Source organism: Agelaius phoeniceus, chromosome 5, assembly GCF_051311805.1.
Source record: "Agelaius phoeniceus isolate bAgePho1 chromosome 5, bAgePho1.hap1, whole genome shotgun sequence".
Classification (NCBI taxonomy): domain Eukaryota; kingdom Metazoa; phylum Chordata; class Aves; order Passeriformes; family Icteridae; genus Agelaius; species Agelaius phoeniceus.
The window spans coordinates 4,589,179-4,616,012 of NC_135269.1; the positions used below are offsets into that span (position 1 = coordinate 4,589,179).

The window sequence follows — 26,834 nt, forward strand, 5'->3', positions numbered from 1 at the left end:
TCAATGTGGTTCATTAGAGCCAGAACACATAAGAGGAAAATCCAAGTGCCTTCCTGCGTGTAAGGGGCCATATGCAGTTGTCAAACTGCATATTTTACAGCTGATGGTTGTAATACCAGTAGCTTAGCTTCCAACTTTCTTTTTTTCTTTCCAAGAGAGAAAAAAAAGAAGCATTATAACTTTTTTGCCATCTAACTTTCCTGTAATAAGAATGAGAAGTATTAGTAAGGTGGCTGAAGGGCATGGAATACCGGAAGAAGTTCCCCCTGTTTCAGTCGTCAGGGTGCTTCAGACCTGACTCTTAAGGAGTTGGTTTTCAGGTGGCTCCTTACTGCAATAAAGTGAAAACCTTGAGCCAATAAAGTGAAAACGTTGAGCCTGCCCACAGCATATAAAGTGCTGCTGCTGCAGTGGAAATGGAGAAAAGCTACCATTACAAATCTAAGTGCAATTAATGTTCAGCTTCCTGCAAAGCTGAGCAGGCAGCCCTGAGGAAAGGCTGTGCCACGTGTTTGAAATTCTCAAGCACTTAGACATTAAAGAAGTGTTAGGTTTGCCTCTAGGCCAAGCAGCAGCCCTTCATGTCTGGCTGTGCTGCTCATTATTTATTGGAAAAGGTGAGAGGGACAGGACAGGCTCAAGCCTCTGTGGAAAAACTAAAGGAGTGTAGGTTACAGTGGTCTAAATCCCAGAGCAATCCACTTGAAAACATGCAGATCATGTGGGACCTGCTCTTTCCAAGCCTTGCTGAGTGACTCTGTACTTCTCAGCCCCTGCTGGCAAACTTAAACCTTTTAACACAGACGTTTGTGTGGTGATGCAAGCGCTAACCCTACTCATCCTGGGGGCTGCATGCGAGCGCTTTGGGACGGAGCAGGGACAGCCCAGGCTCCTGTCCCTGCAGGATGGCCAGCGCCTCTGGAAGCCCTTGTGGTTGTGTAATTGATACAAAAACACTCTGGTGAGGCAACAGAGACATAAAGCTGCAGAATCCTTGGCTACATTGTGAATCCTGCTCTGCATTTGGGTTTGTGCCTCTGAGCCCCTTTCCCTTTAATGACCATCTGCTGATTCTGTCCTTCCTGCAGTTCCTTCTGCCTGTTTCTTCTGCGGTTTTAATGCCAAATCTCACACATAGTCATTCCTGAAATGGAAATCCCAAACACTTTGTCATGTCTGGGAGAAACATGGCTGGGAGAGAGGAACTTGTTAAAATGAGACAGCAGGAAATAATGAGTGCAAGCTCTAAATGCTGCTAATGTGTCTTGTTTCCTTCAAACACTAGAGCACCATATGAAAATCTAACTGCTTTTGAGGTTCTAAACTGCTGCAACAGTGCTTTGCCCTACTCAGTGGTAACCCAGTTGTGAAAATTGACTTCCTACTTTCAAAAGTAAGTGGGCATTTTCCTTTCAGGCTGAGGTGTTTGCTTTTGAAGGCCACTCCTGCAGACAGTGTACAGGTGAACACCTGTCCCCTGCAGAACCAGTTATTTTATTATGGATAAATGAAGCCTGAGTTACAGAGCCAGAGCAGACAGCAATAGAGACAGGGTCTATAAATTTAATACCTCAGAGTAAGTGCTCCCAGGGCAGGTGTTCTGCAGAATTTAAACAAGCTCATCAATTGCTTAAGGTGCCCATTGTTCTCTTTGACATTCCATAAGTAGCTGAGCTTTGTGTAGGCAAGTAATTGAAGAGTAATGCTATTTCTCTTAAACAGAATAATTTGTGTGGCAGGAATTCCCTTCTGGGGAGCTGTTAAGTCACAACCAAAATGCTGTTATCCTTCAGGAAAAAAATTCTCCCTTTGAACAAGTCAGTACAAAAGAGCCAGGAGTAAACAAAATGGTTTTAGGTGCTAAAATTAGCATGTGCCCATATGCACATACACACGTGAAACTCTCAGATCCATCATATTATTTAATTCACAAAGTGTGTACCCAGACTAGAAAGAAGTGCCTAGCCCAATAGTAGGAAATAAAAAACCTTTTGTCTTGGTGCATCAGTCAGGTGGACATTATTCCTCACCTTAAACAGTAAGACAATATCTTTGGCAATAATCATAACGAATAGGCTGAAGGAGCTGGGAATTTCTGCTAAATTGGTATTTACATACCACATTCTGTTGGACACCCAGAGAACTTCTTTCATTTCAGCAAAGCTTCTTGCAATAGACATGATGTCTGATGATGCTTTAATGGCATCCCTCTGCCTTGGAATGGTGTGACTCAGCTTGGATGGGAGGTGTGAGGAGCTGTACTGGTGGATGCGTGTGCACACAGTGCTGAGCTTTTTCTGTCTGTCTTGCAAACTGACCTTAGCCAATAATATTTTCTTTTCTTATTTCCTTTCCTATTATGTGCTACCTTTCCTTTCCACTGTTCTCCCATCTTTTCCTCCCTGCCCTTCATACACCCTGCCTACAACCTGTTATGCCATGGCCTCCTCCTGCTAGCTGGAAACCTTAGGCTGCAGCAGATTGTAAATCCGGTTGATCCTCTGGAGATCCTGGCAGATGTGCACTGGACACACATCCGTGAGAAAGAGGAGGAGGAAAAAATGGTCTCAGCCTCAAAGTCCTCCACCTCCAGAGGTAATCTCCCCCAAGCCCCACACCAGCAGTTCCTGGATCCCAGTTGCAGCTGTTTAACTCTGTTGCTTCTGCACCCTTCAAGACCAGTGACTTCAGCAGGTGCAGCAGTGATTGAAAGGAGCTGCTTTCAAATTGCACTGAAATTACACTTGGTTAAACTTTTTGCTTTTCAGGTCAGTGTCTGTCTAGAACTGCTGCTTTCTCAGCTCTGTGACAGTGTGACTTCTGGCCTATTTGTCTGCCTGCTTTGACTCTAGCATTTTTCCTCACCACACATGATTTGGTAGTGCTGGCAATCAGCCCTCTGTAACTGACTAGGGATGCTAATAGTAGTCTTGTGCTTTTTGTGGCAGGGAAAACTACACTTTCTAGGGAAAGCTGAGGGGCTCTGTTATGTAGCTACTAGAGCAAAGATTGAACAGGGTCAGCTTCTGTTTTGAGTGTATTTCTCTGCTGCTTCTTTTCCAAGTATGTAACTGCATCTGGTATGAGCAGGGAATGATGGGAGTCAAAGGGCTTGCAAATCTGATCAGTGATGGCTTTGAACTCCCTGTGTTTAGATTTGACAGTGTATCTACCTCTAATGTGCAAGGTGTCAGTTACTCAAAGGCAAACTTTGGAGGGGGAAAATGCTGGTAGTCTAGATCTCATGTGAGCACCTTCCAGCAGTCCCTGCTGACCTTGCTCTAGACTATGTTACAGCGTGTCTTAAGGTAAGTGTGTCATAAGTGCTTTATCTGTGGGCTTAAATCAAAGTTTACCATGCAGCTGATGAGCTGTGGTCTTCTCTCAGTCTGCAGCCATGGTGACACAATTGTACAGGGAGTATATCTGCTGTAAGAAGCGGTGTCTTTCACAGAAAAAATGAAATTGCATTAAAAATCCAGAGCTCTACCTCATGATACTTGGTTCTTTTCTATTCCAGATAATTATCTTTTCCTTGCAGTTTTAGATGTTTGGTGTAGGGGCTTTTTTAATCCTGGTCTAGCTTGATACACAATTCCAGATCAGTTTGGCTATACTTATATTTGCAGTTTGTAGAATGCACTGGGTTTTTCTGGTGTGAAATCAGCTCCCTACAAATAAGAGATGGGTATTTTGTTCCCACTACAGCCACAGAAATAGGCTGAGTCCAACTCTCTAACTCTCAGTATTGCTAGAGTGGTTGATTAATGTTTAAAAAGCACTAAGCTAAAAATGTTAACAATGTTTCTTAAGTTTACAACAATTAAGGTTACTTGTGCTTCTGCTTGGGGGGTCTGTGTCACTCTAGTTTCTAGATTTTTATTTTAATTTGTATTTTATTCTCAAAATCTGAAGGTCATGAGTTCAATCCTTACTTTTCTATGGGGGGCTATTACAGTGGCCAGCAACAGGTGATCTTTCCAAAATTGATTTGGTGATCTTTCCAAATTCCTTTGGGAAGGGAGTCAGTATTTCCTTTCTGTTCCCTGAAACTGGGCCAACCTAGGGCAATCCTGATGTATAATTAGCTGCTTCTATTGCTCTGTCATATGGCAGAGGTGTGTGCAGGTGTTATCAGCAGTTTGGGTATGTCAAAGGCTGTTGCCAACATCTGTTTGTGGACGTGCTGTAAGTTTTCAACCTGAGTTCAAGAGACAGATTGTTCCTGGCTGAGGAGCTGTATTCAGTTTGGGTATGTCAAAGGCTGTTGCCAACATCTGTTTGTGGACGTGCTGTAAGTTTTCAACCTGAGTTCAAGAGACAGATTGTTCCTGGCTGAGGAGCTGTATTCCGTGATCCGAGGTGTTTGGAGAGCCCACTGGCATCAGCAGTGATGAGGTTTGATGTGACAGCCCGGGACAGTGTCACAGCTCCCAGAAATCTCTCTCATTCTGCTTTGGGAGCAGAATGAGCGCCTTCCTCTGCTGGGCAGCAGGTTCTGGGACACGTGGGACCCCTCTCTCACTGCTCAGCTCTTCCTTCTCTCAGTTTCCCTCCTCTGCAGAGTTCCAAGGGGAGCATGGTAGCAGCAGGTGCTGGTCAGATGTGGTGTTCTTCTCACTGTGCCACACAGGAATATTTCCTCTAACATTACAGATCCCAAAGGAACATTAGGCTCCTGACACTTGTGTGTTATCTCAATTTACTTCTCAAACCTGGAATCGGGTGATTGAAATTTCATAGGTTTTATTCCTGTATTTGCTACTGAAAAATTTCCCTCTGTCACTCTTCTGTTTTAGACTCTGACTGCTGGTCTAATTTTGACTTCTTACAATTTATTGTTTTTTAAATTCAGCATCCGACCTTCCCTCCGTACGCCATGAGGCGGTACAGGCGTGGCTGGAGACGGTCCCTGGAGGTAGTTTGGTGATGTTCTATGTATTCCAATGCACAATAACCCTGCCCCTCTCTTCTCCGTGCCTTCAGCAGCTGAGCTGGTCCTTTAACCCTGGAACTTACGGCCCTGTCGCTACTGCATGAGTGGAGGTGGAGGGGGGACGGGGAGTGTGCATGTCCGCCTTGCTCAGACAGCCCCTTCTCGCATGAGCTCCACACTCACCCTAACCCTCGGCAGGCAGGCCAAGGACAGCTCATCCTGGGGGCAGCAATGCAGGAGGGATCCAGCTGAGCGCTCAGATTTGCTTGGGCAACTGAAGATGGGCCAGGTTTTCTTCCCCCAACCCTTAGACTCAAGGAACGCGGGGCTTTCTTGCAGTTGAAAGGTTAAGTGACAGAGAATGCTTAAAGCAATTGCACTTCTCTGTAGCAACTGCAAACTGTAGTTGTGTGGTGAAGAAAACAGCAAAGAAGAATAAGTTGAAGCTAAGATCTTTAGGAATAGTGGTGGTTGTATTTCTTTTTATTCAGGAAAGTCTCAGGAACCTTGAAGGATGGTAGAGCTCAGCTGATTTTTTTTGCGTGGTCCTCTAAGCTCTATTACAAATCGATGAGCCTGAAGATTCTGGTATGATCGTGAGGGAGTACATTGTGTAAAGCTGTGAAGGTGTCTGAATTAGTGGAGCAGTCTGTGCTGGGTAGTTGATCTACAGCTGAGTTGCTTTGGCACATCAGAATAGCCAGCTTGCCTTTAAAACTGCTTCTGCTGCTGCTTTGGCAAGTCAGCAGTGTTTACAAGGTGTCTGCACACGATGCAGGCTGCTCACAGCTGCCAGCTAATATGAACCAAGTGCTGTTCCCAGTTTCTGGCTGCAGTAGTGTGTAACTTCTGAGTTATTGTGTGACAGCTTTTGGCCTCTTGCTCCTCATCCTAACTGCATATATGTATATGCACAGTATATGTATCATATAACCAGCCACTGCAAGCTTCCTGTGTCCCTCAGAATGGGACCCACCCTTGCACCAAGTTGTTACTTATTGATGCATCTGTAATCTTACCATTGAGTTTTTTGTACCAACCTATTTAAAACCTGATTTTCTCCTCTCTCTCCAACATAATCTGTGTGTGTCACATCCATTCATGGTTTCTGAATCTGAGGACCCACACATACATACTGGATTCAGATATTCTTAACATTACTTATATTTTTTGCAAATTTTGATTAAGATTACTCACATTTGCTGTTACCGTAAAGCCATTCCATAACATTATCATTTCCAAAATAACATAAGCTATTGCATACCTAAGCAATGATCAGACTGGGATATGGTTTGATTTTGTTCAGTAGATTTATAAATGCTCCTGTAGGCACTCCAGCCTTTTCCACATGATTCAGTTTTCCTGTGCTTGACATAGGTAAGGGTCTGGATTTGATAATCCTCTGATGTAAAGGAATAGGCCAGTACATTATCACACATGAGTGGAACTGCATTTCACAGTAGCTGACAGAAAATAAACTACTCCATGCTCGCTACAGAGCATGGAAAAAAGGAAATTCTCAGGTTGAAGGAAGAACACAAACCAGCTGCTGAAGGCTGTCTTTTGAAATAAGCAAAAACCTGTATTAAAGGAGAGGCTGCAACACCTCGGTTTCAGGGAAGGTTGGTTTGTTTTCAAGACTGCCTTAATTAGCAATGCAATGATGCAAATAGTTCCAAGAGCCACATCATCACTATTAAATAAAAAGGATCAGGAACTGGAAGTGCTCACTTTTTTTTTAATATTTAAATTATGTTTAATAGAAATGTTTAACAAAAAAAAAAAAAGCGGCAAATCATCCATTGCACAGGGGTTTTTTTAAATATCATTTAATAATGAGATTTATACTCCACACTTTGATCTTGTCTCTCCTCCTGTAATTAAATGCTGTCAAAAGCAGTAGTGTCAGATGTCATAGTTTTGAGAGTAACAAATTCAAGAATCTCTTCTTTGTTTTGACCTAGTAAATCAAATTGTGGTCTGTAAATGGAAAAAAAAAGTTTTGAATAAGTAATTTGAATTACTTAGAAGTGTCTCAATTAATGATCTGTAACAGAAAAAAGGTTTTATATATGTCATTTTAATTACTTCAAAGTATTTCAATTTGTGCACTAGTCACTTGTACAGCATATGCATTTTCTTACACCTTATTACCAAAGACTTCTGTAGCTGCACAGAGTTAAACAGTTTCCAAGTGTAATAATGGTAAATCCCATAACCAGACTCTCTCTTTGACTTACACCCTCAAAGCCAGTTTCAATTTCAAGATGAACAGTCCTGGTTAATTTTGAGGTTCCAGTTTTGACCTAACACACATGTGCTATCAAGTGATGGTAACTGTTCTGTTGTGGTAAAGAAAAACCCCAAATGTTCCTGGAAGAACAGTAACCTTTATTCTGGTTTGATGTCCTCCCAGTCCCCTTCTTGTTTAATTTTTCACAACACCTGTTTCTCAGAAAAGCCCTGGCAGCTTTCACTGTAAATGCTTTGGATACTCCCAAGGGTAGGCATTCCTTGATTCACTGGAGTCTGGAAGTGTCACTTCACCATAGATGTCTCTCCAGGTGACACATTTCAGGATTTCTTGTATTGACAGTAACTGATAAACATCTCTGGTATAAACTATTGGTGCCGTTCAATATAGAACTTTTTCACTGTGTAGTGTTTGTTTCCTTTTCTTTTTTCCCTCAATATTTGAATATATTCTAGCTCCATGTGAGGAGGATGATGTGGAGGATGAGCTGGGCACAGAGCCTGCAGACACAGAAGGGCAGGCAGGTGAAGAGGGAGACACGGGTGCAGAGCTGGACGATGGTAGGGTACCACTGTGCAGCCTTTAAACCTGTTGTGTGAGCAGAATGTATTGGCAATCAACACTTTGCATGAGGGTACTTAAACCTGGTCTTATTTTTAGAGGTGTGGGAGTTTGTTTCAAATATCTGAGAGGGAGCCAGGAGTGAGGGACAAAAAGAAAGAGAAGAACCTCAATGTCCTGGATTATGTAATGAATTTCTCATGTCCTCTCACCCCATGTCTTGTGTCTGTATTCAATACTAATCCTGATGAATAACAGAAATAGAATTAAATTTGTGAAAGGTCCATAATACTGTCAGAATGCTTCCTGTGCTATTGTAAAATTAACTGCATATGGCAGAAAACATGGAAAATTTTCCAGAGAACTGATAAGAAAAACTTCAGTTACTGATTTAACTCTTTGTACTAACAGTCCAATCATTTACTGCTTACATTTACTGCTTAAATGACTAATTATCACCAAAAAAGGAGTGAACATTTAAGTGTTCAGGTTATGAAAGTGGTTAGCACCATGTGAATAGAAAGCATTATGCACTGATGGACTTGTATCCAAGTTCTCTTGTTTTTTCCCCTCCATGGTCAGACATTGCCTCTGATGCAGAAGCAGAGTTTCGCTTACGTCAGAGTGGTGCAGGAGGGGCAGAGCTGAAAGTCTCTGAGGATGAAGAAGAAGAAGAAGCAGAAGGTGCTTCTCACAGTGTGACAGAAGAAGGTAATCACTTTCTCTTTAGTGCTTGAATGATGTCAATTGCATTTGAGTATACAGTTATGTGATTTAGGAGAAGAGAGTCTCTTGGATTTGAATCACCTCACGCTCTCAGTGACAAGGTCTGTGCTTGCATTAACATTTTGAGAAGAATGTTCTGAATCCATTAATTACAGCTTTGTAAAATGTGAGAACCCTTCCAATTGCTTTTTTGTTGTAAAAGTTGTTGTTAAAAAGTTTGTATCACTTTGGACATTTAAAAATTTTTGTTGTGTTCCAGATGTCCAATCTAAAATTTGTAAAAAGCTGAGAAATTTGTCTCTACTTGCTGTGTGTAACATTTAAAAAATGATAGAATATTAATGGTTTATGTATTTTGGTAACATTTTTCCTTTCCCTAGATCCATGCAAGCCATCCATCCCCATCCAGCCCTCTAGTGAGAGTGTTCTTCCTCTGTCTCCAGCTGCTAGTCCCAAAGCAAAACAAGCAGAGGTAAGAAAGGGAGTCTTTGACATTTTCTACTTAACACCTATAGTTCAATAAAACAGTTTGTTGGATAAACTGAGGACTGACAGCAGGGGGCTCTCCTTCCTTTCTAATATTCATGTTGATCTTGAAATCTGACTTCATTTAGCCTTAAAATATAATGTATACTGTCTGTTTTCCTATCTTCAGAGTTCAGTGGCTCTATCACAGCCACACAAGTTCCCATCACAAGGGAAGAATTATCCAGGATATTTTAATCTCAGTGAGCAGCTAGGAACAGGTATATGTGATAAATGTAGGGAGCCATAAGTGAGGTGTTTCCTGTTTATCCTGGTCTGGCTGTCTTTGATGTGCCAAAAACAGATTCTGTGCAGCTGCAATTGAAAATTACAGTAGTAACCAAAGCAGTGCCTCTTTGTTCCAGAGCTGAACATAGCTCAGCTTAAGGAAGTGAGTCATGTCAGTGTTGTACTGTCATGTTTTCAGCTTGCTAGTGTACTGCAGTGTGTAAGAGCTGGAAGTACATGACCCTTAAAATCTTCAATTCAAATTTTCCCTTCCAAATGTTTTAGTTGTTTTTTTTTTAAGGAATTGCTAAAATATTGTCTTAGAGAGCTTTGGCATAGGCCAATTTACTTTTACAGTGAGCTGAGTCTAGCCTGCTGACAGCAATTGCTGACAGCATTCACTTTTTATTAAAATAAAGCTTGTTTTTTTGATAGCCATCTAATGATTCTGTCCGACACAGTTTTTGTTTAGCAGGCAGACTTTGGGACATTAAATTAGTATTTTGATACTTGAATGGTTTCCTTATTTCTAGCTTTGTTAAAAGCAAAAAAAAAAAAAAAAAACCCAAAAAAAACCCCAGGAATTGTATTCTCATGTGCATTAACGTTCCCCTTTTTCATTTTTCTCTAGGATGCGGAAGATCCCCTGGCTGAAGTGTGCCGTGCAATAAAATCCCCAGAGCCACGCTTTTTTCCTGAGCCTTTCGTTCTTGAGGAAAGACCAAAGGATGAAATTCCCAAAGAAAGGAAAGTTAAGAGCCCTTTGGTGCCACCATCTCCAGTGTTGTCCCAGCCAGTTGCATCACCAGAAGCCATTGCAGCCCCATCACTTGCAGAGTCCCAGCCAGGAGCACCAGCACTGGCCTCATCCCCAGCATCTGCTCAAATGCCTATCTGTTCCCAGCCTTTGCCTTCTGCTGAAACATCCATTCCATCCCCAGTGGAGCCTCCAGTATGTTTCCAACCTGTCCCAGCCTTAACATCTACTCCTTTAGCCAAATTGGCCCTGAGGGGCCAGGATGGTGAGGTGGAAAAACTGGGGAGCCCCACTACTGCAGAAGAAGCCCTGAAACGGAGCAGCCTTGTGGAAGAGTTCTGGATGAAGAGTGCTGAAATCCGACGGAGCCTGGGGCTCACCCCCGTGGACAGAAACAAACGCTCAGAGAGCAACTTCACTGTGTCTGCTCTGGAGGCAACTCCTCAGAAGACTTTCAATAGCAGGAATATTTCAGGGGATGAGAGGATCCATCCTGTGAAACCCCAGCCTGCCCCAAGAAGGCAGGGACTATCCAAGTTAGAAAATGAGCAGATTTCTCTGCTTACTCCAAAGTCTCCATCAGAAAAAGAGCTAAAGATTTCCAATGAAGTACGGGGAGATGTGTCCAGCAGCTCTGGGCTTGGCCTTCAGGAGAGCTCATCTAACATGAGAACCATGGCTAGCCAGAGCTTCAACACTTCTGACTCCACCATGCTAACTCCCCCGTCGAGCCCGCCCCCACCACCTCCTCAGAACGAGGAGCCGGCCACGCTGCGCAGGAAGAGGTACCAGGCACTCTGGCAGAATGAGGTGGAAGCCAGGTCACCTCCAACACCAGCATCAACCCCTCCCGCTCCCCGGCGCCAGGAGCCAGCCCCTCCTGCCAAGGAGCCAGCCCCGGCCAAGAGGGAGGAGGTGCGGAAGTCGTTCGCGGAGAGCGTGGATGAAATCCCGTTTGCTGATGACGTGGAGGACACGTACGATGACAGGACGGAGGACTCAAGCCTTCACGAGAAGTTCTTTACACCTCCTACCAGCAGGCCAAGGCCAGAGAAACCACATCTTTTGCCCTTGGTGAAAGAAAATGGTGGTCCACCCTCCATGGAAGGAAGGGTTCACCATAAGAAGAGAGTGTTCCCTGACATTTCTGTGGAGGCCAAGGAGCTCGCTGAAGAGAGAATGAGAGCCAGAGAGAAGTCTGTCAAGAGCCCAGCACTACGAGATGCCATGGCTAAACAGTTGTGTAAGATGAAAGATATGGAGATGACTGCTGCTCCTGCTGCTACTGCGGCCACAAGGGCAAGAAAGGCATCTTCTATGCCCTTGAAGACCAAAGAGTTGTTTTATGAGTCTCCAAAACATTTGGCCTTGAAATTAGCAGAGGGATCCGCACGAAAACATCATTCTGCTACTGAGAAGTACTCCACTCCTCCTGCTGACATGGCTGGACCTGAAGGGTCTGTCAGCTCTTCAGAAGGCTCCAGTGGGAAGAGCAAGAAAAGAAGTTCCCTCTTCTCCCCTCGTAAGAACAAAAAGGAGAAGAAATCCAAAAACGATAGCAGACTTTCTGACAAATCTAGTGGTGGGACAGAGGAAGCAACAAAGCCTAGGTCCTTATGGAAGTCTGTTTTCTCTGGCTATAAGAAAGACAAGAAGAAAAAGGCTGATGAAAAATCCTGCCCAAGTACTCCCTCAAGTAATGCCACTGTGGATTCTGGCAAGCACAAACCCTCTGCTCCACTGATTACAGCTGCAGGTATAACAGATAAGTGCCTCTGCACTCTGCACTTCTACTTTTCCGAGGTGTCCTTGAAAGTAGTTTTGATTTGCTTTGTTATTCAGCTACTGTGTGATTGCTGCTGCTCCCAGTGTCAGATGGGCAGAGTGGGATAAGTGCTAGGGACTGGATTTGTGTTTCTGCATATTGACAGAGTCCTCTGAAAAAAAAATGGAACCCTAACTGAAAGCTTAATTCTCAATATGTACAAGGTACATCTGTTTTATGTCTTAGATTTGATAAATAAGCATCATTTGTTGGAACTCGTGACATTTCCTCCCTACTTTAAATCTGATCTTCATCTTTTCTTTGTCTGATCTCTCTTTCTTTCTACCTGGTTCCACAGAAGCTGAAGACTGCAGAGATGCTGTTATTCCTGTTCTCAGTAATCTGGTGGCTGTCTGCTGATCTCTGAAGGAGGGAGTTGGCAGCCTCCTGTAAATCTTTCACATGCCCACCAGTTGCAGGCAGAGATGTTTAATCGCAGCTTGGGATACAGTAAAAAAGTTACCCATAAATGTGATTAAAAGCAAACATTTTACATTTCTCTGGCATTGTACAAACAGCCAAAATAGAGCCAGCTGCTGTCATTCCAAGTGCTGTATCTATCCTAAGAGCATTGATACAACACAAAAAGAGAACCATGATCATTATTTCTAACAGCATTTGGAGGAAGTGATGCTCTCTTAGAACAGCTCAAACTCATGCTGGTCATTTTGTGGAGCAGGGCTTCTTTGTTCCCTCCCAGGCAAAACAATGGACACAGACATGAAAGGACTGAGTATTTTTGGTGCTCAGTCAAACAACCTACAGCTGAGCAAAAAGATTTACAGAAAGGATTGTTACCACTTTTCTAACTTCCCCTTTTTATTCCAACTTGGCAGATTTACAGCTCCGTCAGCACCTGAGTTTCTCAGAGGACTCTGACCTCTCCAGTGATGATATTCTGGAACGCTCCTCCCAGAAATCCAAACGAGAGGTATGTAGGTGGGAAATGCATTTTAGATGGATCTAGCACCAGTCAGGTCACAGACTCAGAGAATCACATCAGAAACCTAGGTGATTAATGTTGTTGTTTTTACTTTCTCCCATGGAGCAGGTTTTCCTCTAAGTTGGCTGACTGTCCTATCTAAAATAAGATGGTTTCACTTGTTTTCATGATTACAAGCTGCTCTGCACTGTTATTGTAAGAAGGATCCGTTGTCTCACTCTCCCATTACTTTACTGGGCACTAAAAGGAAACAGCCTGTAATCTCCTGGGTATTCCTTTTTCCCCTTTTAAAAATGGGATTTTGTTTCCCCTTTCCTAGTCAGTGGGAACTCTACCAGACTGCCACAGCTTCTCAAAGAAGATGGATAGCGGCTTAGGCCCTTTCTCTGCCAGTTCCCTCAGAACTTGTGCACCTGTAGGTGCCTTAGACATTCTCAAATGTGACTTTCTCCTACACGGGCAGTTCTTCATTCTCCCAACCCCTTCTGTGACTGGGATGTTGTGACTGGAGCCACTTGCTGGTGAAAATCAAGGCAACATTAGAGCACCTCAGCCTTTTCCATATCCTGGATAACCAGGTTTCCAGTTTCCTTCTGGAGAGGGCCCATGTTTTCCCTAGTCTTCCTTTATCACTGGCATACCTATAGAATCTTTCCCTGTTGCCATTGATGTCCCTGGGCAGATTTAATTCTGTCAGGGCCTTAGCTTTCCTAACCTGATCCCTGGATGCATGAATAATTTCTCTGTATTCCCCCCAGGCTACCTGCCCTTGCTTCTACCCTCTGTAGACTTCCTGTTTCTGTTTGAGTTTGTCCAGGATCCCTTTGTTCATCCACACAGCATTGTTGCCTCTTTGTTAGGATGCATTGCTTCTGAGGTTGGAGGAAGCATTCCTTGAATGTTAACCAGCTTTCCTGGGCCCCTCCTCTCTCCAGGGCTTTATCCCATGGCATTCCACTAAGCAGATCCATGAAGAAGCCAAAGTCTGCTCTCCTGAAGTCCAGGGTAGGGAGCTTGCTGTGCACCCTCCCTACTGGCCTAAGGACCTAGTATAAGAATTTAGTTTAATTGCACACATTTATATGTGGAAAATGTATAGTGAAAGCAAAGTTTCAAAGCTAGTTATTTTTAAATTATTTGATTTATTTTTAGAATGTCACTATTAGACAGAATTGGCAAGGTTTGGAGGAATATGTAGAGATTTTATTGACCCCACAGAACATGAAGGCTCTTCTGGTACCAAAATGAAAACTGTGGTCCCACTGTTCTTTGCTGGTGGTGCCTGGTACACATGTTAAAAAAAGCTCAAGAAGAAAAGAGCTGCTGGGAGGGAAATGTCACAGGCACAGTGGCCTGGGCCTCCTGTCCCAAACCTGTCATCCCATGAGTACAAATCAGTCTCAGATGCCAAGTTGATCCTTGGCTGAGATGGCAAAGGTGTGGAACTACTGCAAATTGAAGTGTCATATGAAATGCTTTCTAAGTATATATGCTAGAATGAGCTAGAATAGCTAATGAATGAATTTAAGGCTGGTGGAAGAAATTGATGAACTAAATAGGAATTTTCTGTATTTACTTATCTCTCTTTTAATCTCTTTCCCTAGTTGGTCTAGATCTCATCTGAGAGGAAGATTATTTTGTTTTTATTTTATTCCCTTTTTTCTCTCCCCCTTCCATTCCCCCTTGCATGCCCTCAAGGCGTTTCATGAGAAATTCTGCATTTTCCAAGAGATGCAGAAGAATGAGGTACCTGGGGCCAGCAGAGGACAGATACTCAACACCTGGGGTTCAGATAAGAGTTACAGAGTTTTTGGTCTGCCTTGATGGTCATTTTTTTCCTATGCTATAGCACTTAGATTTAAAATGGCTTTTTCAGAAAGACAGATCACATCTCTAAGCACAGGAGGGGATGATAAGTGACAGTGGCAGATGCCTGGAATCCTCATACTGAAAATATCTCACAAGCTCTGTCAAGGTGGTAGTGTCTCATTTTCACTCATTGCTGTTGCTGAAGTTACATTAAGAATTTATTTACTCAGCATCTGTTCTCTTAAGAACAGTTTTGAGAATGTATTTATTTAGAGGATATGGATCTGAAAGCTTGACTTACCTCATTTTGTTGCATCCTATCCAAGGATGTAGAATATACATGCAAACACTGGAATGCCTTGCTGTCAAAAGAAATGTAACCAAACTTTGAGTCTGACCAAGCTGGGTTTGTACTGGTTTGGGGTGGGAGTTGTATTTTTTTAAGTTATAACCTGCCTGCTACTTTCTATGGGTAAGAGCTGACTTACTGTTTGCTACTTAACTTTTATGTGAACCCCTTCTCCAAACTGAAATCCTGTTTGTGCTGCTTTTTTGGTAATGTAGTGAGCTTGCTTCCCAGACAGCCTGCTCTGTTTAGCCTGCTCTTTGTGATCAGCAGTGAATTAATTCAGTGTTGTTTAATGTGGTGTCTCTCAAGAGAAGCATCTTGTAAAGAATTCCTGACGTGAGCGCCCCGTGGGTGTTGTGTTTGTAGGTGTATTGTCACCATGTGTGTGTTTGTCATTGTTCCTGTACAGTTGTGGTGTTGTGCTCAGGTGTTCACCAGCACAGGTAGCTTGCTTTTTCCTGGAGCCTGCAGACATGCTGGTGTTGTTCTCTGGCTTCTCGTTTGTGACTGGTTTTAGTTAATTGAATGTGAGAGTGCAAAATGCTGTCTGTTTGCCCAGAGTGGCACAATGCCTTCTGCACTTCATGACATGAAGGGAAATTTACCTCCCCTCTTAGCAAATAAAGCTAAGTGCTTTACTTGCCTTATATTTACATAAGGCAATATATCATATTGTATTATATTATAGGGTAGCATAGAATGTCCTTGGCTAGGGTAAGTAGTGATATCCCCCTCCTTTTCCTGCTCCTTTCCCCCTCCAATTGTAGCTCCTCAAGATCTTTGGAGACTCTCCTTTTAGACAAGGAGGTTCCACTACTGCAAGACACATAACCCACTCTGAGCCCATCTGGTGTTTCCTAGTTCATGAAGCAGTGAATAAGATTTATGATGTTGGTTAAATGTCAATTATCATTTCTATGAAATGGAGATAATTTAAAACTGTGGAATAAACACAACTCCTAGGAGAGACTGTAATGTAAATGGAGAGTTGTGTGACATGGTTGGCCAAGCCAGTTCAAACCAAGTATGTTCCAGAAATAAGCCATTATTCCAAATCTTAAGCCAGAATTTCATACTCATACAGGTAGACAAAGGCCAAATAATTCCTCTAGAAAAAAGGTATTTCCTAGTTGACTGTATCTTCAAGGAGGGTGACAAAACAAATTGCCTTCAGGAAAGTGCTAGAAACTTGATTTTGTGGCCAGAAGTTCCATTGTGCTCCATCAGTCTGGGTCACGTTCAGCATTTGCACAATTTCGTTTCATGTAAAAACCACCTTGTTTTATTACTGTGCATCTGTTTTCAATGTTGAACTGATTTTGCTTCATTTTGTGCATTTTTTTTTATTTTTCTCCCTTTACCATTCCCCCTTTAAAGTCGATCTATGTACCACACGCCTTGGCATTCAAGAGATCATACTCGTCAAAGGTAGTGTCTCCCTTCCCACTAGTTGGCCATTGTTGCATTGCATGTCCCCCTATACATTAACCCATTGAATCCATAGCTCCAACCACATGTGCACTAACATCAACACTGACTGTGCATGCCTGAGATGTTAGCAGACATGGGCAGCAAATTCTTTGTAGAGGATGTCTCCCAAAAATGCATTAAGCTCCAAAATGTCTGGTTGGAATGCATGCATTTATCAGTGCGCCACTGTGCAGTGATGTGGATTGTCTATGAGCTTCAGAACAAATTGGTTTTCAAGGAAATTAAATATGTTTGTATATTCTTTTTTTAATGCTTCAAATGTGAATTCAAATGAATCATCACACTTCGATCAGCAGCTTTCAAAATTGCTGAGTTGGCTCAAATCTTAGTGAAATTCTGTATCAAGCTAAAATCAAGGCAGAAGTTGCTGCTTTCTGAAATTCTTATTGTCTTGTCTTTGCAGTCACAACAGTGTTACATGGGATAGAAAGTTCATGTGCTCTGTCTCCTCACCTTCTAATTTGAGTACCATTGTGGATTTGTGTTTTCAAAAGAGAAAGAGTAAACTCTGAGCTTTTTGAAGCTTTAACAGTGGTGCTTGCCAGTGACCTACCTGAGGGATTTTTAATTAAGCTGTGATGCTACCTTGAACTATGTTCACTGAGAACCATCAACAAAGGTAGACTGACCAATGTGGCAGCACAATAACTAAATCAAGCAAATTTCAGGGTGGTCTGACATAACATTCTGTTCTTGAAGTTGACTGTCCATGGAGATCTCTTTCCAGAAGTGGAAGACGTATGTTTACAGCAGCCCCTTAAAGCTTACATACATGTACATGAGAAAAGAGGCTTTTTCTTCGCTGTGGTTTACTCAGTGCAGTTGTCAAGTTTTTTTGACACTCTTAAATCTCTTTGAGAGAAAGCCTTTCTAGGCCATGATATATCCAACTAGTGTATCTGGTGACATCCTAAACCAAATTTCAGTAATGTCAGAAAGACATATTCATGAACTAGTTTCACTGACAGAAAAGAAAACTAAATACCCTATTATTTCTATAAGCATAGCTTTTCCCCTTTTGGATGGCTTCTGGTGGTGCAATATTCTACATTAGTCTGTAGTAATTTCTTAGCTTACACTGCTGTAACTGTTCATGTAGACAAGCCTTTACCCTCTTTTAAAATGAAATCAAGGGGACTCCTATCAAGATGAACCCTCTACATGGCACTCATTGATTTATCTAAATCCATTTGGCTAAATTTATTGAGAAATGAAAACTACTGAGAATAAAAACTGGTTTGATCTTTGGGAGAGGTTTCATATAGCAGGGGAAGGCAGGGGTGGGATGTCATATAAAATCACAGCTTTGCAGCTGGCTTAGATGCTTCTTCACTCCTGATTTGATCCTGAAATTGTTGCTCACTGCACCATGAACACCTTTGCCTACAGAAGCTTGACTTTTGACACAGCCATGGCAAAGACAGAACACCTCCCTTCTGAGATTTTTGGAGGAGAAAATGGTCATCCCTGCCCTCATATCCCTGAGCATGTATATAAGATCTGCTGCTGTTTTCCTTCCTTCAGAGGGCCTACACAGAGGAGGAGCTGAACGCCAAGCTGACACGGCGAGTACAGAAAGCTGCCCGCAGACAAGCCAAGCAAGAGGAGCTAAAGAGGTTACACAGAGCTCAGGTAGTGTCTCAAAAGCCTCTTGTCATGACACACAGACAACTCTGTGTCACAGCACCCTGATCCTGACATTCCTCTGAGCGTATCAGAACAGAATCCTCTCTTTCTACATGAGCGCTCCTGCTCCCTCTTTCAAATTTCATGCCATGCCACAGAGAAGTGAAGGATGGCTGAAACCTATCATGAGAGTTTTACAGTGAGAAAAATCATGCCCATAGCACCTTTCTAGCAACCATCATGCACTGAAATGGAGCAGTGATACTCACACAATGCCTGATGGAGCTGCACCTATCATTGCTTTGCTAGGTTATGCTGGTGGGTGATGTGTTATCAAATTAACGTTTAATTACCAGAGAGTCTGCTGGAAAACTGCTAACATCATTTACAGGTGGTGGGATTTGTCAAAAACTCAAGGCAGGGGCTCAGCTGACTGAGTAGCATCACCTTTCAGTTCAATGTTCAGGAAGGTGTTAGGAGCTGTAGCAAATAAATGAATATCAAGGTGTTTGCAAATTTAAGAGTTAAGATACAACAGGGTGGGGAGGGTGCTGTCACTGGAATCTGTGATGCTTGCTGTTGAAGCAGTATTGAATGTAGGGAGCCCCCAACGTGAGGAATGATTGGGATCTGACTCTATTGATTCAGGAGGCTGAACAATTGCTTTATTAAAACTATACTATGTTACATTAATACTATATTATAACTATACTAAAGAATGCTAAAATGATACTAAAGAAAAACTCATGACTGTCTCTAGACAGCCAGGACAAGCTTTGACCCAATAGGCCAAGAAATCAAAATCATCCTTAGTAGAATCTAATTGATAAATCACTTCAGGTAAATAATCTTCCTAACACATTCTACATGTGCAAAAATAACGGGAGCAGCAAGTAGAGATAAGAATTGTTTTCTCTTTCTCTGAGGTTCTTCGCTGCGATTCCCAGGAAATATCCTTGGGAAGTTTTTCCTGCCTGCTCTCTATGAAGGGAGTTGTGGCTACAAAGCAGGGTGTTGTTGAATACAAATGCTTGTTTCTGAAAAGGCAAATCTGACTGAAATCTCTTAGTGCTGGATGTGTGCTGCAGACAGAGCAGGAGAATTGCTTTGGTGAGGTTCTGCTCCATTCTTCTCTGAACAGATTATCCAGCGGCAGTTGGAACAAGTGGAAGAGAAGCAGAGGCAACTCGAGGAGAGAGGAGTTGCTGTGGAGAAGGCCCTTCGAGGAGAAGCAGGTATCCATCACAACTTGGTTTGGTTTTCCATGTTTTCTTCCCAAGTGCTTGTGCAGTAATCCGTAGCTGTTTGGATTTTAGAGGCAATTGGACCATTATAGCCTAGAGACTGATCCCAATGTGAATCCCTTCTCCCTTCTCTGCTATCTTTTTGAGGCCTTGTTTTTCCTGTGTTTCTTCTAATTCTGGGACTTCCCTATTGGCAGAGACTTAGGTCATTTACCTTTGCCTGAGGTGTAGGAGGTAATTATCCAGCTACTACTAATGGCTGTTTCTGCATACTACTGGATCCTACAGCTGGAAAATTGCAGGGGTTTCACAGCTGCCATTCACACAGAGTTGTCACAGTGAGACAACCCTGTTTGTATGTTAAGGAAATAATTGTGGAATGGTGTGTGCTTTCTTTATTGTGTTGGATTATCAAGGTAGTGTCCTTACAAGGGACCATCACAGAACATCTTCCTCACTGCACAGCCCAGCACACTGGCTACTTCTGACAAAGTTGTGCAGAACAGAAATGCCCATGTGTACTGAAAGGTATCCATGTCAAGCTGTTAAAACAAATGCTGTGTGTACTTGAAATTAAATTAAATGAGTGTCATCTGATCTGGCAAACATATCAGTGGAGCAGTACCTGGTTCAGATAATGCTGATAGTAGTATAATGATTTGGGAAAAAACTCCTCAATTTGCAAGGAGTCAAATATCCAACAGGCAAATGCAGTGTATGTATACCTGACAAGGCCAGGATGATGTCCCTGATCACAAGGGTCAGAATTCAGAAATGGGAACAGTGGAACAGATGTTTGGAAAATGTTTGCTTGTTGCTTGAAGAGCCACATCTATACCTCTGAAGATGGAGCTTGATTAAGCAGTGAGGGTGCACCAGAGAAGAAGTCTGTTGTGGCTCCCTGGCAGTTACTACTGAGCCAGAATTAGCCAGGTCTGGTGCTCCATAAGGGTGTGCCAAAGAAGCTGGACTGAGTGCTCAGTAAAGCAAATAGGTACTACGAGTGTGAAGAACAGTTTTGAGGACTTCAGTATGATCAGACTGTCTTTATTCATTTGTGGGATCAAAAAAATGGCCTTGTGCAAATGCCTGTCTTTGTGGGCTGCCTCCTTCCTTATGCTGTGTGTTCCTGTGTAGCCCCACTCTGTTCTCTGGCCTGCCAGTTAGTTACTGGACTTACTAAAGCCACCTCCATTGTTTCAATGGTTCTTTTCATTTTGCTTCTTTTCATCTGGAAGTCAAAATAATCTTGATTATTGAGCTGCTGAATGACTTTCATGTAAGACATGCCAGCACAAGTGGGAAATCTTAGCAGCTGAGAATATTATTCATTATAGAGTTTTCTCACTGAAGAATCATAGAATGCCTAAAACACGTTCAGAGAGGACAGAATATGACCAAGAGTAAGAATTACAATTTTATATGGGACACTGCAGAATTTGGATAAATAGCTTCTCACTCTCAGCTCTCCCAAATGGAAGCAGTCTTAGATGAGCTTGTGTATTTGTGAATTCCCTAGAAGAACTGTGAAATTGTGGGTCCTGCTTTGCAAAAGGGATCTCTTTTCTTGAGAATGTCTCTAGGCATTATGCTTAGCTCTTGCGAAATATTTCTATCAATAGGTCACATGTTTGCAGAAGCTTAACTCTGACATGAAGATTTCACCATCCTAAATTCTTCCCCCTATTTCAGGGGATTACCCAGAAACACACTGGTGGAGGGAGAAAAAACAGCATGTTCTCCAATAATGTTCTAATCTGTGTTGACTGAAACACAAGATTATAAATCAATTCCATGCTTCACCTCTCTAGGTCCTCTTGCATGGCCATAGAATCATTGAAGTTGGAAAAGACCTCTAAGATCATGAGTCCAACAAATAATCCGACACTGCCAAACCCACCATTAAACCACATCCCTAAAATGCCACATCCACACATCTTTTAAATACCTCCAGGGTGGGGACTCCACCACTGCCCTGGGCAACCTGTTCCAGGGCTTGACAAACTTTTCCATGAAGAAATGTTTCCTAATATCCAATCTCAACCTCCCCTGGCACAACTTGAGGCCATTTCCTCTTGTTGTGTTACTTGGGAGAAGAGACCACCCCCTACCTGGCTACAGCCTCCTTTCAGGAAGTTGTAGAGAGCAGTAAGGTTTCTCCTCAGCTTCTTCTTTTCCAGACATTTTACATGTTTGCAAGAAAAATAACTGAATTCGTTCTTTTTGAGATCTGTAGTATCACATTCCATAAAGTTAATTTCTGCCTGCAATATCCACTAATTATTCAAGAGGGAAGTATCATTTTTGTGTCATCTGCATTGTGACCCAACAGTGGCCACTACATCAACAAGGACTGCTGTGTAAAGGTGTGGAGTCATGCTCTTGTCTCTGATCAGTCTCTCCCTAAGGAAATTATCAAAACAAAAGTTCAAAAAGGGAAAGGCAGTGTATAAAGTGGTGTTGCCATCTAAAAAAGAAATCTCTTTATAAGGTTGTATAAGGAAGAAAAATGGGGAGCTTGGGAGGTGTGTCTGCTGTGCACTTTGTCCACAAAAATAGAGAAGGATTGCAGTAGAGCATCCAAATAATGGCTCTTCCATAGGCAGCAGCCAGTATTAACTGTTCTGGGACAATGTATTAGGCTCTGTAATGAGTGGGATTTTCAGGTTCCTTCCATGCAGGGAAAGAAAAAAAACACTTATTGATCAGCATTTAAATATGAAGTTTTGGGTAATGTTAATAGTAGTTTCTTACTACTTAAAAATCCAGACAGAAGAAACAGAATTCAGTAACTTGCAATGATTCTTTTCTTCTTCTATGATAGGAGAAGACAAGACCAACTTGTCTTGTTCTAAGACCAACTAGTTCTCGATGTAGTTTATCATCTTCTAACTATTGCTTCTTAGTCATCTTTCCATCTTGCAAATTTTTCTTTTGTAGAGGTCTTCCACTAACTTTAATTCCTCAAATCTCTCACATCTGGACCACTTTCCATTTCTAGAAAGAAGTATTTTTCAGTTCAACTGGTAAGAACAAAAACTAGTTCTATAGATAAAAATTTATTTGCTTAGAATAATTTTGTTTCTACTTTCTATCCATTTTGTATCATCCTTAATATGTTTTTGGGAAGTAACTTAAACTGAGAAGATTGTTAATCAATTTTTCACAGTGATGGCCTGCTGTTTTCCTGAGAGATTACAGCTTTTGATCTTAGCAATAGATACAGGCAACTCAATATTTTTTCCAGGAATTTCACACATTATCTGCTATTTGTCAGGGTGGAATATTTATGGGGGTGATACTTGCTCTTCAACTAATCAAACTCAGAAACATTTTGGAGTTCACCATCAACTTTAATCCTAACAAAATAATTGTGTCTTCTTGGCTACCTCCTTGTCTTTTCTTTTTTTCAATTAGCTCAGCCTCAGGCATGGCACAGTTGCTCTTTTATTCTTTCAGAAGTTGAATGCTCAATCTAACATTTCGTTTCTGATTCAGAACATCTCCCAACCTATGATTACTTTATTGCTTTAATGTGTTCTCTATGATTATCTTTGGAAATCTCAGCCTTTGATAGCTGCATTCATAGCAAGAATGAAAGCTTAGGAGGGTAAGCTCTATTTTGAGTGGCAGTGTAAGCTCTGCTTCAGGGGGAGGTGCAGGTGGTCTGAGCTACTGTCATCCCTTGTTTTCCTTCCCTCCCTGCCCCCTTCCTATTGCATCATGAATGAAGAATTTTCTCAGTTTCTGTGGTGTCCTAAGGGACACCCTGAATGAGTTAATTAATGTAATACAATATGATTAATGCAGCAGTACTTTGTATTATAGTACATTTGTATATTTGTGTATTTGTATTCTAGTGCATTCGCCTGTTTGGACATGCTAATGACTTGGATTTCCTCTGTGAATTTTTTTTGTCAATCATTAACTTAAAAATATGTCAAATCAGAAATTTCCTGAACCTTTCTTTTATTCCCTCTAGCATAAACCTTGATAGTCATTTTTAAGAGTTTGGAAAACATCTCCCATCAGATCAATTCTGAAAAGTTTAAGAGCCACCTCTTTACATCAAATGAATCATATGCAGTGAGAAATATTGCTCTCAGTACTTCCATCTGTCTCCTCCCAACAAAATGTTCCACAGTGCTAGACTCGTGGTGCCCCTGTCTCTAGCAGCTGTGGGAATGCACATCTCTGTCCTGAAAACTGCTGTGCAGTTCTTCCCTGGCACAGGGACTGCATCAGCAGGAGCACACAATCCCATCTTCCTACACCTGAGTGTTTGCCATCTGTGTCAGCACTCAGCCAGTGCCTCACCTGTGTGCCACACACCATCCTCCACTCACTCACCTCCAGAAAATCAACCCTTACACCTTTCCTGCAGCTGTCCTAAGAAATTACAGTTTCCTTCTGACATGTTGCTCAGCTCCAAAGCAACAGGATTAATTCTGCTTTTCTCAGCAAGAACAGGAGAGACATCAGTGTCAGGTACTGCTGCAAACACAAATAGGTGAAGTGTCTCTGTGTAAACTTCTTCATTTTTCCCCTTGGAAGTCCTCGCCTGCCTCCTGGAAATTTTCTCTTCATCTTCCCAATATCTATGTTTGTGTTATATTTCTGTGTGTGTGTACATATATGTATATATCCAGAGAAAGAGACATATAGTATTTGTTTATATATGTGTGTGTGTGTGTGCCCACGTGTGTAGCTGCCTGTCTCTTGTTTGCCCTTTTTTTGTTTCTATGTCTTTCTCATATATTGCTTTGATGGTATGGGGCTAGGGTGGGTATCTGACTCAATAACTCTGTCTTCACCGATTCCTTGTTGTAGACTATTGGGGAGAGTCTTATTACAGTGACCTCATCGACTTGCATCTGGGTGGTATGTATGGCTGAACCTCCTGCTGACACTAACCCTGCTGACACTCCTCCCCACCCTCCCTTCACCTACTTCTCCCATCCTTGGCTCACAAACAAGAAGAAACCGCCCTTGCACATGACTGATGATAGCAGAACCCCTTTTCCAGCTCAGGAACAGGAGATCCTGGCATGTTCTACAAAACATGTGTAAGGCTCCCTCTTCTATTTTTCACAGTGCTGATTTTTTATAAATTTGCTTACTGTTTTCACTCCAGCCACCTTCCCTGCTAGCAGTAGAAGGTGATTCTGTTTTTTTGCTTTTCCTTTGAAAAGTCCAGTATTTTAAGGGGGGCAGCAGAGAAAACAGCACTGTCAAAGGATTAGTCATGCTGTTGCCTCCGTCTTGCCCTTCTGAGGCTTGCTTTTTCCTTCCAAAATAGCCAGAGTGTGTTGTTGATCTAAGAAAACAAAAATGCTCCCTCAAGGGGCTTTGAAAACATTTGCAGATGGCACATATGTCTTCTTTCTTGTTTTGTCTTATTGTAAGGTTAAAAAAGAATTTGCTGTAAAGAGTTACGGTAATTTTTTGCTGGAATCCGGTTTGCATCACTACACAGCTATTAAGCCTCTTGGTATGCTATTGCTTTAATACCCCATTTAGTGCTAAACACACATTGCAGTGTTTAGTTCTCATTTTCACTTAAGAATCTGGTCATCACTCTATACCATGGTTCTGCCCTTGCTTTAATTAATGTTACTTCCTGAGTCCCTTAGTAGGGGATTAACTTTTGGGTTGCAAATGACATTTGATTAGCCTTTGCCTATCTTGAAAATTAAAATTTCCTTTGCTAGTTTAACCACCCAAAATCTGTTCTTATGAAGTGAACACGTCTGTCTGTCAGCAGATCCAATAGAAAGCAAACTCTGCTCAGTTGCCTTGTTATCTGAGGGTCTCATTTAGTTTATCTTTCAGAGTAGGAAGTTGCTTGATCTAAGCTGTGTTTTTTTGAGGGACTGCATTGCAGACCAGCTCTGCAGAGGGAAAGATCCACATGCTCTAGGCCTGATCCAGGACACATCCCTGGAAGTCTTACCTGATTTCATTGTGTTCTGTATTTGATCCTTTAAATATAATCTTGCCCAGATTTTTAACAGCCATTTTTTTTCCTGCTCCAGGGAGGCTGGAGAAAAACAGCCTCCACATAGTATCTACCTGTACCTACCTGTTGTGAATTACTTGTGGCACAATAGACTTTTATTGAAGAACATCCACCTGAGTTCAGAATATCCACCAAGTGCAAGTTTCAGAATGGAAGACTTTCTCCTTAGTAGATCTAGCTTGTTGCCCAGCTGCCCTGTGCTAATTTTGATATGGTAGTCCTCTGCTAGCCCTGTGCTTCATTCACCGTTCAGTCCCTCTGGCTTTCTTTCCTGGGCTATTTCCTGCAGAGAGACTTTGAAATCCTCTTCCTGGTTGTATCCACCAGGGCTGGCCCATATTCATGATGTGCATAGAGTAGGAGCTGTAAAAGGGTTGATGCTGAATCACACTTAACAAACCCTTATCCCTGTTTAATGCTATCTCCACTACACCTCTCCCTCCTCCTGCCTCTGCTCCTAATGCCTCTTTAGAGACAGCCATCCCATCCAAAACACTAATAGTGGCTTTAAGAAAAGCAAAACAGTCTTCACTTAAAGGGACACTGTCACTTAAAAAAATTAATTGTGCTGCAAAAATCTTCATTGGAAATGGAATTTGTTTATCTCTTTGCGTGTTTGCTCTTCCGTTTCTCTGAGCTCAGTCATCTCAGAGTGGTCATTTTTGAACAGGCTGCTTTATTTGTGTGGTGACTCAGCCACTTGGGCTTCCAACAGTCAGAGGCAATATTCATGGTTATTTTTTAAACAGTTGATACATCTTAAAACTCTATTAAATTTCTGCTTGTCTCAAAACCACTATTTTCCAAACAAATTTTAAAGAAACTATATTGGGCAGTATCCCTTTAAATGCAATGAGCCAGTATAGCCTGGAGTATGTGGCTTTGTAGTATTATTTTGTTGCCTCCGTGTAATTTGCTTTATATTTGCTTTTGAGGCTGCCAGAACACTTTTGCCAGAAGGGATACATTGCTCTGGTGATACTTGTCAGCTCAAGTGACAGATACAGAGCTCAGCTTCAAGATTAACGTGTCTGGGTAGAGAGCCATCAAAATCCCTGGAGGTTCTGCTGAATCCTGCAGGCAGCTTGGATGCTGCACAGTTAATTATTCTATCGACAACCCATGTCTCTGAGGCATGGGCATGGCTCTAGTCAATAGAATATTAACAAAATTCTAGAATATTAACAAAAATTGCAAAGCACTTTGGAAAGTTATCTGCAAACTGGTAATATTTAGTTGCTACAGATTGCACAACAACTTCTGCAAGGGGAGTGGTAACTTCTGACATCCTGGTCAACTTCCAGTGTGTAGGATTACAAATTGCTATCTTAACTAGTTCTGTTGCTCTGCTCAGATGTCATAATCCTCTCTTCCTGTTCTGAAATGTTTTGTACCGTTGCTGTAACGCAGATGTTTCATTTCGTGCTACAGATGGTCACATTTCAATTCTGAGTAATTACTCCTGTGTGTATATTGTATGCATGTGTGGTTAAAAGAATATTACAAAGGTTGCAAAGTCAACTGAAATTAAGACTTTATAA

At 42.0% G+C, this 26,834-nt stretch overlaps 1 protein-coding gene across 19 annotated transcripts in view; it reads left to right on the forward strand.

The window, feature by feature from the left end:
* MICAL3 (microtubule associated monooxygenase, calponin and LIM domain containing 3) overlaps positions 1-26,834 on the forward strand; it is a 174,249-nt gene that overhangs the window by 133,049 nt on the left and 14,366 nt on the right. For 9 of the 19 annotated variants that reach the window (XM_077178155.1, XM_077178172.1, XM_077178157.1 and 6 more), the window contains 10 exons: positions 2,458-2,595; positions 4,856-4,918; positions 7,646-7,750; positions 8,334-8,462; positions 8,858-8,949; positions 9,862-11,743; positions 12,649-12,743; positions 16,291-16,341; positions 17,929-18,036; positions 19,172-19,265. In XM_077178155.1, coding sequence (XP_077034270.1) covers positions 2,458-2,595; positions 4,856-4,918; positions 7,646-7,750; positions 8,334-8,462; positions 8,858-8,949; positions 9,862-11,743; positions 12,649-12,743; positions 16,291-16,341; positions 17,929-18,036; positions 19,172-19,265 — 2,757 coding nt within the window. Of the gene's footprint in view, positions 1-2,457; positions 2,596-4,855; positions 4,919-7,645; positions 7,751-8,333; positions 8,463-8,857; positions 8,950-9,861; positions 11,744-12,648; positions 12,744-16,290; positions 16,342-17,928; positions 18,037-19,171; positions 19,266-24,104; positions 24,156-26,834 lie in introns of all 19 variants that reach the window. The other 10 variants (XM_077178158.1, XM_077178170.1, XM_077178160.1 and 7 more) reach the window with 8 other exon arrangements.